The sequence below is a fragment of the Aquarana catesbeiana genome, linkage group LG03, assembly GCF_042186555.1.
Source record: "Aquarana catesbeiana isolate 2022-GZ linkage group LG03, ASM4218655v1, whole genome shotgun sequence".
NCBI classification, from domain to species: domain Eukaryota; kingdom Metazoa; phylum Chordata; class Amphibia; order Anura; family Ranidae; genus Aquarana; species Aquarana catesbeiana.
In genome coordinates this window covers 525,476,826-525,489,460 of record NC_133326.1, presented here as the reverse complement: position 1 = coordinate 525,489,460, position 12,635 = coordinate 525,476,826, and the positions used below count along the sequence as shown (strand labels likewise).

At 41.0% G+C, this 12,635-nt stretch overlaps 1 protein-coding gene across 1 annotated transcript in view; it reads left to right on the top strand.

The window, feature by feature from the left end:
• The window catches only part of LOC141132629 (tetraspanin-11-like), a 192,039-nt gene that overhangs the window by 77,763 nt on the left and 101,641 nt on the right, over positions 1-12,635 (top strand). Inside the window, exon 3 of the mRNA XM_073621238.1 lies at positions 4,631-4,822. Within this exon, the coding sequence (XP_073477339.1) occupies positions 4,631-4,822 (192 nt within the window). The remainder of the gene's footprint in view (positions 1-4,630; positions 4,823-12,635) is intronic.

Here is a 12,635-nt window from a genome sequence, read left to right as displayed (position 1 = left end):
AGATCTCCTCCCCAGTAAGTACTATTTTATTTTGGCTGATACTTGACTTTGCATTTGCCTCATCCCATAGCACAACCTACCAATTCCATACTTGTTGGTATTTTTCAGAGTGGAGCCACATGGTCATCTCATAACTCTATATATATTCATCCATCTATTGTTTGAAGACATTAGCTATCAGATTGCTCCCCCATGACACTTGGCACATCATTTCTTGAGGGCTCCTTTCTAGTTGTCGAGTAGCCCTCGATGCACATCTTTTTACCCAACTGGATTGTATGCTAAAATGACTTTGTTGCATTCCCACATAATTAAAATGCAAATAATGTTTATGTCCCTTTCTTTTTCTTTCTGAACAGGATCTCTGTTTTTAGTCAAGACTGTAAGGTCCTGAGGAAGCACAAGTGAAATGCGTCAACCTCTTGACACTGCACTAACAGATCTATTACATAATAATGACCGATCGAATTGATTAGAGGTCAAATTGATTGGAGCCATACAATTCCGAATTGGTTTTACCTTTAAAATATTTTTTAACTAATTTGTAATAAAGATATTTAGAATTATTTTTGTTTTGATGTCCTTCACTGGTACTGTTAAAGTCCGTTACATCAGTCCTATCTTTTAAAATATTACAAAGGATGAGGTACCTCCATAGCCCATACAACTCCATATACAACTCCTAGGCAGTTGCACGCTTATAATAAAGGGAGCTTCCAGATTCTACCATAGGTCCCCCATTTTACTTTAACCCCACCTCCTTTTTTGAGACATACAGACATAGCCCAGGCTGAATCCCTGGTCTGGTTCGAATACCAATGGGAACCCCACTCCATTTTTTTTAAATTACTATATACCCCCACAGCTGTGAGGGACTTTGTGTCATTTTGTTGATGATATATTGCCTCTATGCGCATATAATAATGTACACCATGTGGCTTTTTGTGCCACATTCTATGCATTCGAAAATTGTGGATTTTTGTTCTAGCTTTTCGGAACTGAATCTATGATATCTGGGATGAATTTAGCATTTTCTCAAATATGAACACCAACCTTAGTGCTAACCTTTTTCTACTCTATCTGAAACTCGGACAAAGCCCTGGCTATAGATACACTTTAACAGACAGTTGTAGAAAGGGCTAATAAGGCCTCCATCATTATCTCTGGGAAAGGCAGGTACAAATCTGCAATAATGTCCCCATAATCCTTGCAAATGTAATTACATGGATACCTGGAGGATATTTATTTATTTATTTTTTTTCTTATCAAACCTGGAGTTCCAGTATAACGCCATTCATCTTTATTCAGAAGGGAGTTTGTTGCCGTGTAGCATATGTAAGTCAGTAATATATATTTGCTCAATAATATATTACTTTGAATCTCTTCAATCAGATAGTGCTTACATGTTTATGTATATTTAATGTGTCATGGGAAAGACATAGCTTGAGGGGAATTGTAGATAGGCCTGAATGTAAATGGCATAATCCAAAATAAGAGGGATGTGTAAGTCTGCCTATAGCTGCACTGCTCTCCTTAAGAACATTCTTTATAGATTGTACTATAAAGGTTGCAATTATTATAGCTGAATACATCTCATATATAGGAATATTTTGAGGAAAAATGTGAATGTTTTCAAGGTGGAAATAAAGGCAGCGGGCAGTACAAGTGGGCAGAAATACGTTTTCCTCCCTATATCCAGTTCTGACCTACTTTAACTGGGACTGAGTTCAGCTCATTAATTATATGCTGAGTAGTTATGCTAATTTTTGCTCTATTTGTGGGAAAATTAGCAGTTGATTATAAACAGCCCCTACAGTTTTAATATAACCACGGTGGGTAATAAATCCAAAGCAAACCGAGAGGATGACCCTAAAAGTGAAAAGGATTCAAGGCTTCAGAAAGCAGGTCTTTGCTACATTTAAAAAAAAAAACAGGAAAAAGAAAAAAGAGGAAAAAGGACTTTAACCACTTGCTTACTGGGCACTTGAACCCCCCTCCTATCCAGACCAATTTTCAGCTTTCAGCGCTGACACACTTTGAATGACAATTGCGCGGTCATACAACACTGTACCCAAATTAAATTTTTATCATTTTTTCCCCACAAATAGAGCTTTCTTTTGGTGGTATTTGATCACCTCTGCGGTTTTTAGTTTTTGTTAAAAAAAATGTAAAAAGACTGAATTTCTAAAAAAAAAAAAAAAAATTTTTTTTATATTTTGTTATAAAAAAATGAAAACAGGTAATTTTTCTCCTTCATTGATGTACGCTGATGAGGCGGCACTGATGGGCACTGATAGGCAGCAGTGATGGGCACTGATGGGTGGCAGTGATGGGCACTGATGGATGGCAATAATGGGCACTGATCTGTTACACTGATAGGCAGCACTGCTAGGTGGCACTGATTGGCACTACTGGTGGGCATTGATAGCTGGCACTTGTGGGCACTGTTCGGTGGCACTTGTGGGCACTGTTCGGTGGCACTTGTGGGCACTGTTAGGTGGCACTGTGGGCACTGTTAGGTGGCACTGTGGGCACTGTTAGGTGGCACTGTTAAGAAGCACAGATGAGGCAGATGTGCCTCTTTCTCTTCTGGACCTTTGTCCCTCTCATCTGAGCCGGTGATCAGCTTTTTTTTTCTACTCACGCTATCATCGTCAGTGGAAAAAAAAATGATTACCGATCTTTTGTTTACATCATGTGATCAGCTATCATTGCCTTACAGCTGATCACATGGTAAGGGGCCGGGACCTTACTTGGATTGGTGATCAGCCGAGTCTCAGTGACTCGGTGATCACAGCGCGCTCGGCACGCGCCCTGCAGGGCGCATGCACAGGGGAGGCCGTCATATGAGAGCCTCCCGGGAATTTAGGTCCGCGCTGTGGCCGTCATTCGGCCATAGCGCGGATGGCAGGTGGTTAAAGGTTGCCACTAGAGTCCTGAAATAGGAAAGAAAAATGGTCTCAAATTATAATAAAAATATACTGAATTTATTATAATCATATTAAAAACACATGATATAAGAAAAAAGTGGATGATTGGCGCTGACACTGTGATCTCGTATGTGTGGCCTTCAGCCAGAAGGCACCTTCTAGGACTTCTTTGTAATCTACTTGTAGGCCATCCATGCGATTTTAATATATCAGCATTATATCTGTTCTTATACATGGGAAAGTGTTTTTTTCAGATATGTTCACGTTTTTACTTATATTATGTGTTTTTAATGTGATTATAATAATTTAAATATATTTTTACTATAATTTGAGACCATTTTTCTTTCCTATTTCGGGACCCTAGTGGCAATCTTTAAAGTCCTTTTTTCCTCTTTTTTCTTTTTCCTGTTTTTGTTCAATTACCATTGGATGTGATGCCATGCTCTGCAATATTTGTCTCAGATTTTCTTTGCTACATTTAAAGCATATCTGGATACGTACAACTAAAACCCCAGCAGATATAAGGTCTACAAATAAATACATGCAACTCTGTAATCATTAAGGGCCCATTTATGTTTGTGCAGTAGAGCTTACTTTGTGCACTGGTGCGCTGTCATGTTGGAACAGGAAGGGGTCATCCCCAAACTGTTCCCACAAAGTTGGGAGCATGAAATTGTCCAAAATGTCTTGGTATGCTAACGCCTTAAGAGTTCACTTCATTGGAACTAAGGGGCCAAGCCCAACCTCTGAAAAACACTGCCACACCATAACCCCCGCCTCCACCAAATGATTTGGACCAGTGCACAAAGCAAGGTCCATAAAGACATGGATGATTGAGTTTGGGGTGGAGGAACTTAACTGGCCCGCACAACCAGATAGAACACCTTTGGGATGAGTGAAGACTGCGAGCCAGGCCTTCTCGTCCAACATCAGTGACTGACCTCACAAATGCGATTCTGGAAGAATGGTCAAACATTCCCATAGACACACTCCTAAACCTTGTGGACAGCCTTCCCAGAAGAGTTGAAGCTGTTGTAGTAACAAAAGGTGGGCCAACTGGGATGCCACTAAAGTTCATGTGCAAATAAAGCCGGGTGTCCCAATACTTTAGGCAATATAGTGTATGCTGCCATAGTGTGCTGGGGTGCTATGCAAAATTAATACTTCAACGCATCTAAGCATGTCCCATGATTTCCCGCAACGTATAGACGTAAATCACCCGTAATACATTTATATATAAAAGCTTTCTGCGCTACTAACAACGACATAACAATTATAAATGCAATCATATAAGAGTAGCTTATAGACCAATACTTTTTTTTATTATTTTGTTATTATAATTTACTTTATATTTTCTGCATTTTTTAAATGCAAGCACTGTAAATACTTGAACACGACTTGTTACCAGCCTCCTGCACTTCCTGTACAGCAGAGCTCTGACTTGGAGGGAAAGAAGCAGTACGAGGATCTGGTAAGGTGTTGCAGAGAAAAGAGCATACTGATTGGAAGAGAAAGCAGAGTGAGAGTGAAAAAAGCTAATCAGGGTGCTGATTCTCTTAAACTGCCCATTCACATGGTGGGGGTTGGAGAGGAGACCTGTAAGTGAAAGTGACACTTCAGAACTGAGAAAGATCAAACCAGAAGACAGCACGTTAGTGGCAAAGCTTTTAGTAACTTGTTTCTCTCTCTCTCTTGCGCAGATTGGTGGTGCTGCTGTCATCGCAATGGGATTGTGGACCTTGCTGGAGAAAAGCAGTTATATATCTTTCCTTGCCTACAGTACTCTCTCAATATCCGCATACATTCTGCTGTTTGCTGGAGGTGTGGTCATGGTAACGGGATTCCTAGGATGCTGTGCCGTGATTCGGGAAAAAAAAACCTGTCTATTGTTTGTAAGTAGTGTCTGCTATATTAATTGAACCAGAGCAGAACAGTGGGTGATATAGTCCTATATGAAAATGCATTGTTGGTTAACCACTGTTTTAATGTGGTTAACCAACAGTGCAAAAGTGATGGGAAGATGCAAAATTTTAAGTTGTTACTAGAACAAGAAGTGGGAGAGGAACTCTTCCAGTGATGACACCTCTGCTCCAGTGACAACTGTCCAAGGCCTCGTTCACATGGGGTTTACTAAAGCGTACATCTGTGGAGTGTTGTGTTGACCCACACTATCTGCTTTTGGGGCCATGCACCCTCATGGATTTCAGGTTCGGAGCAGTGACTGTGTCCATGCAGCCGCTGTATCCCAATTAACATCAATGGGACTGCCTACATGGGGGATGCATCATGAAACAGCTGTGCATTCCCATGTGGGTAAACATGGCCCTCTAGGGGGGAAGCTTTAGTATGCCCCATGTGAATAAGGCCTAAAGAGGGGATCTCCCCTCACTTTGAAGACATTTTCTTTCACTTCTTGCTGTGTCTACAGCACTGGAAGTGAAGGGAAATCCCTTTAATGGGGATCTGATGGCAACAAAAACTTTAACTATTCCCCAATCCTCCAGTGTCCAACCTGCAGTCCAAGGGCCGCATATTGTCATTAACACTTTCTGTGCGCAGTGTTAATTGTGTTGACTAAAATATGTTCACCCAGTAAATTAACACTATTTTAGTCTACTAAAGCGAAGACAATTCAGATGGCTAAAATGAGACTAAAACTAAAATGGCATTTTAGTCAAAAGACTATGAGTAAAACTAAATCGAAATTTGATGTCACTGCATAACACTGCACTTCCACATAAGAATAAGTAGGGGGCATCTACTACACTGCTGAAAGAAAAAATAATTAAGAAAAAGTCTTTTTTTATTTTTTTTCCTAATATTTAGTGTTGGTAATATATTCAGGTAATATGTGGAATGGCATTGCAGCTAACAGAGTTTACAGTTTTTTGGGGGGGGTTTATATTTTAAAATTGCACTTCTGTTTAACAAGTGTCTGTGTCTGTAGTGCATGTTCAAACCTTAATACCATTAATAATAGCATGTTATTAGAGTTTTACTCCAGGAGAGTATAATGAGTTTGGCAATTCTAGAGAAATGCTTAAATAATGCATTACAATTTAACTAAACCTATGTACTGGAGATTTTAGTCAACTAAAATACGACTAAAACGAAAATGAAAACAATTTGGGTGACTAAAATACGACTAAAACTAAAATGGCAAATTAGTCAAAAGACTAAAATACGACTAAAACAAAAATGTCATAAATACTATAACTTAACCACTTGACGACCAACTTCCGCATATATACTGCAGCAAGGCGGCTCGACTGCGCAAACCGACATACCTGTACGTCGGTCTCTGCATGTGGTACTGCGGGCGCACGCACGCTGCCAGCGGCGCGTGCCGCGGGAGCTCGCCCACGGGTCCGGCGGACTCAAGGTCCGCCGGCTGACTGCAATCGCGGAAAAGAAAATTTACTGAAGGACTCAATAACAAAGCAAGCAATAGCAGAGACAGTTTAATATTTTCTAATAGATCACGGGGATGATGAAACGGCATCCACTATAAAGTGGGAAGTATTGAAGTGTGTATTGAGGGGAGTTTTGATCTCACATGGCTCTAGAATGAAGAGAGAAAGGGCTTTTATAATAACTTCTCTACTTAAGGAAATCCACAAATTAGAAATAAAACATAAACTAAACGTATATGTCTCTATTTTTCAACTTCTCCAACCAAAGCGTGCCGAATTACGCTCCCTGCTTGATAGAGCCTTTTTGAAGTATAGGGAATGCGCACAACAAGTTCTTTATGAGCATTGTAACAAGTGCAGCAAGGCTCGATTTCTAAAAAACAATCTAGGCACTATATCTCAAAGGTTCAATGTCCGCAGTGAGGTTTTGTGCACGCTTCAGAACAAATAGCATCTACCTTCCATAATTATTACTCTTTGCTGTATAATTTAAGAGACACAAATATATCAAATTCAGACAATTTTAATGACTCCCAACTTTCTGATTTAACATACAGCTTTAGGCCTCTTTCTCACGGGGCGGATCAGTGATGATCCGCCCCGTGAACATCCGCTGGCTCAGCGGGGATCGCTCCGCCGATCCCCGCTGAGCAGGAAGATGACAGGTCCATCGCTGCACACTCTCCCCTATGGGGGGATCGGATGACGACGGACCGTAGTGTCCGTCGTCACCCGATCCGATCCGAAAACGGATGGAAAAGTAGGTTTTTCCTCCGTTACACTTTTCGGATCGGAGCGGGGTCGGATGTCAGCGGACATGTCACCGCTGACATCCGACGCTCCATAGGGATGAATGTATGTCCGTTTTTCATCCGAAAACGGAAGGATGAAAAACGGACATACGGATCGTCCATGTGAAAGAGGCCTTACCATATTTAACAGAGGAAGAGGCAAAAAGACTCTTTACCTATTTTTCACTAGAATAAATTAATCAGGCCATAAAGTCCCTAAAACAAGGTAAATGCCCTGGACCAGATGGGTTCCCGGGAGTTTTTTTTTATAAACAGTATTGCAATGTCTTTGGCCCTGTTCTTTGTAGCCTATATGATACAAAAAAAGAGTGTCCATATACTAAGCAAACACAGGAGGCACAAATTACTCTTATTGCCAAAACAGAAAAGGATTCTACTCAATGTTCTAGTTATAGGCCCATCCCTCTGCTAAACGTGGACCTAAACATTTTTGCAAAAATCTTAGCTATGTGCCTACAAATGGTAATCCCTTCATGACTAAGCCTATTTTTGAAATTTGGTGTTTACAAGTTAAAATCCGTATTTTTTGCTAGAAAATTACTTAGAGTTCCCAAACATTATATATATATTTTTAACAGAGAATCTAGAGAATAAAATGGCGATTGTTGCAATATTTTTTATCACACGGTATTTGTGCAGCGGTGTTTTAAACGCAAATTTTTGGAAAAGAGACACTTTCATGAATTTTAAAAAATCCAAACAGTAAAGTTACCCCAATTTTTTTGTATAATGTGAAAGATGATGTTACGCCGAGTAAATAGATACCAAACATGTCACCCTAATTGCACGCACTCGTGGAATGGCGACAAACTACGGTACCTATGAATTTCCATAGGCGACGCTTTAAAAAATTTTTATGGTTACCAGGTTTGAGCTACAGAGGAGGTCTATGGCTAGAATTATTGCTCTCGCTCTGACGATCGCGGCGATACCTCACATGTGTGGTTTGAACACCGTTTACATATGCGGGCGCGACTTCCGTATGCGTTTTCTTCGCTGCGCAAGCTTTTTTTTTTTATTATTTATTTCTTTTATTTATTTTTTTAATTTATAAATTGTGTTTAAAAAATTTTTTTTTTTTTTTTTACTTTTATTGCTGTCACAAGGAATGTAAACATCCCTTTTGACAGTAATAGGTGGTGACAGGTACTCTTTATGGAGGGATCGGGGGTCTAAAAGACCCCCGATCCCTCCTTTATACTTCAAAGTATTCAGATCGCCGAAAACGGCGATTCTGAATACTGTGTACTTTTTTAAATTCGGCGCCATTGGCAGCCGAGTAAACGGGAAGTGACGTCATGACGTCGCTTCCGCGTTTACAACAAGAAGGCTGGAACAAAGCCGATCACAGCTTCGGTCCAGCCCGCCCCCAGCCGCCGAAGATTCCCGATTGGACACCGGGCCTCCCGATCGCACGGGAAGCCCGGTAACAGCGGTGGGAGGGGAGGGATGTCCCCTCCCGCTCCTCCGGTATAACAACCGAGCGGCTTTTAGCCGCATCGGTTGTTATACACGGGTAGCCGATCGCCCGCTGTAAACAACGGTACCGGGATGATGCCTGCAGCTGCGGGCATCATCCCGGTATAACCCCGGAAAGCCGAGTACGCATATCTGCGTACGGTCGGCGGGAAGGGGTTAATAAACCAAGACCAGGTGCGGTTTGTACCAAATAGAGAAGCAAGGGACAATATTTTAAAGACAAGCTTTCTGATACAATATGCCCGGAAAACCAAGGCACCACTCTGTCTTCTTTCGCTACATGCGGAGAAGGCTTTTGACCGCCTGGATTGGAGATTTATGATAGCATCTTTCAAACAAGTAGGTCTCCCGATGGAATTTATACAAAAAATAATGGCACTATACTCCTGCTCCTTCAGCGAAGATAAGAGGTAATGGGATATTGTCCCGACACGTTAATATCTCTAACGGGACACGCCAGGGTTGTCCGTTATCACCATACTTGTACATCTTAGCTATGGAACATCTGACTATGGCTCTTCGGTCTAATCCATCTATTCAAGGAATTCAGGTGGGCAATAGCTCTTATAAATTAAGTACCATATTTATCGGCGTATAACACGCACAGGCGTATAACACGCACCTTTATTTTAAGAGGAAAGTTTCAGGGAAAAAAACGTAAATTTTAAATAAGGAACTTTGAAGCAAAATAAGGGTCAGTGCCCATCTGCAGCCTCACAAGTGCCATCAATGCAGCCTGATCAATGCCCATCTGGAGCCTCACAAGTGCCATCAATGCAGCCTCATCAGTCCACTTCAATGCAGCCTCACAATCGCCATCAATGCAGCAGCCTCACCATTGCCATCAATGCAGCAGCCTCACCATTGCCATCAGTGCAGCCTGATCGATGCCCATCTGCAGCCTAGAGGGGACAGGGAGGAAGGCGGGATGAGCGCCGACAGATTACATACAGTGAGAATCCCCTATGATAGACAGAACAGTGGTCCAATGGCGGCCCAGGAGATGGGACTTCCTATTACAGAGGCCACCAAGTAAACAGGAGATTCTCACTGTATTTAATCTGACAGCGCTCGTCCCAACCCCCTCCCTGTCCCCTCTGAGGGAGCTAAAATTGAAGTATTGGCGCATAACACGCACACGCTATTTGCACACGATTTTCTTGGTGAAAAAGTGAGTGTTATACGCCAATAAATACAGTATTTTTGCGGATGATTTACTTAGGTACATATCCAACACAAGAATAGCTTTTCCAAGCATATTGCATGAACTAGAACAATTTGGATTTCATAGCAATTTTAAAGTAAATGTTACGAAATCCACATGTCTTATACCCCGTACACACTGTCGGATTTTCCGACGGAAAATGTGTGATAGGACCTTGTTGTCGGAAATTTCGACCGTGTGGGCTCCATTACACATTTTCCATCGGAATTTCCGACACACAAAGTTTGAGAGCTTGCTATAAAATTTTCCGACAACAAAATCCATTGTCGGAAATTCCGATCATGTGTACACAAATCCGACGCACAAAGTGCCACGCATGCTCAGAATAAATTAAGAGACGAAAGCTATTGGCTACTGCCCTGTTTATAGTCCCGACGTATGTGTTTTATGTCACCACGTTCAGAACGATCGGATTTTCCGACAACTTTGTTTGACCGTGTGTATGCAAGACAAGTTTGAGCCAACATCCGTCGTAAAAAATCCATGGATTTTGTTGTCGAAATGTCCGATCAATGTCCGACTGTGTGTACAGGGCATAAATATTACACTACTGTCAAACGAGAAAGAAATATTGGAATTCAACTTCCCATTTCAGTGGGAACTTCACTCTCTTAAATATTTAGGCATCAATATCACCTCTACAGAGGGTAAGATCTATGAATTGAACTACTTGCCTATACTGAACTCTGTGATTAGCCAACTTCAGTTTAGGGCCATGGGGAAACACTCCTGGTTATGGAGAATGGCTATATACAAGATGGATATCTTACCTCGTTTTTTATATTCATATCAAACACTACCTATAACACTCCCAAGGGCGCTCTTCCGTTTATTACGATCAAGATTATTAAGATATCTCTGGCCAAACTCCACAGCTAAACTCCGCTATGACATTCTAGTAAAGCGAAAAACAGAGGGGGGAGCGGGTTTACCACATATGGAATTATACTATATAGCATCCATGCTGACTAGAATAATGGATTGGATTTATCACAGTAAATCAAAACAGTGGCTAACTATTGAGCAGGATATATCATCCGCTCCCTTGATCTCTCTTCCATGGATTAAGCCTGAATTTCGCCCCTCTAGACAAATATTTTCATCTCTGACATTATCTTTATTAAAAGTTTGGGATTCCACCATTTGAAAATTCGGTATCTCTTCAACCTCTGGCCCATTTACTCCAATCATGGGTAACCCAGAATTTCCGCCAGTTTTTTTTCTCAACTAGGTTTTTTACGATTGACAACTTTGGCCCCTTCACCAATTAAACAAGTGCTTACAACTAAGGGACTCCAATTGTTTAATATAATAGCAACTACAGAGTGTAACTATCCAGGTCACTGGTTACACTATTTCCAACTTTATACAAAATTGCTGGAAAAAGGCTCACCCCCCTAAGAAATGCTTGGCTCTTGATATCTCCCTAACTGATGCAGAATTTATTCCAGCAAAAGCTGCACTCCCCTTTATATGGGCTGATAGGTCTATCCCATATTTAGGAATCCACCTAACAGCCTCTTATACAGATCTATTCACAGCCAATTACCCCCCCTTATTAAAACAAATAACGACATTATTAAAACAATGGTCACAACTTCCATTATCCTGGATAGGAAGAATAAAAGCAACTAAAATGAATATCTTGCCAAAGTTATTATACCTGTTTCGAGTACTACCAATTTCTATCCCATCTTATTATCTAAGACTGGTGCAACAAAGGGTATCAAAATTTGTTTGGGGCCCTATCAAACCATGCATACTGGCATGTACATTATTTGCCCCTAGAACTAATGGAGGGCTTGGTCGCCCCAATTTTGCCAGCTACTACAAAGCCGCCCACCTGGCCAGTATCACCAAGTACCATACAATAAAGGAAATACCATTATGGGTACTAATAGAAGCCTCGGAATGTGATCCACTTTCAATCTCTAATTTATTATGGCTCCAACCTAAAGACCGTCGTACACTAAGTAACCCTATAACTAAATATTTTGTATCTCTCTGGGACAGTCTGAAAACTAAAGATCAACTACAATCAAAACATAGCCCCTATTATCCTTTTTCAAAAATCCTGCCTTCTACCCGGCATGGATTTATCCGAAATCATTTAAAGCCTGGGCAAATGCCAACCTCTTAATGCACCATGAATTCATTACTCCTAATTCCTTCCGATCATTCCCGGAACTTAGGGAAAGCTATGGTTTACCGCAGTCTGAACTATTCAGGTATCTACAAATCAAAATTTTTTTTGCACCCCTTACAAATGCTGAATCACCCTTACCTCGCCTTTCCACTTTTGAATCAATGTGCAAAAATGACCCACTTGCTAAAGGAATGATATCATCTTTTTACACACAACTTTTGACTAAATCAAAATCTGACAAATTAACCTATGTCCAAAAGTGGGAGGAAGATTTGGGACGAAAACTGGATGATGCAGAATGGTCTGAAATATGGTTAACTACTAAATCTTCCTCGCCCAATGTTACTGCGATGGAAGCAAATTATAAAGTTCTAACCCACTGGTACCTTTTACCTGCCAGAATGGCTAAATACTCTCCCAATCATTCAGCCCTCTGTTTCAGGGGTTGTACAGATCCAGGTACACACCTACATATATGGTGGACATGTTCAATAGCGAAATCTTATTGGGGGAAAATATTTGAACTAGCCTCCAAAATGTTCCAAACCGCTGCTAAATAAACAATGGCAAAAGCATGGAACTCACCAAAACTGTCATTGGCTGAAACCAAGAACAGAATGAATTCTGCAA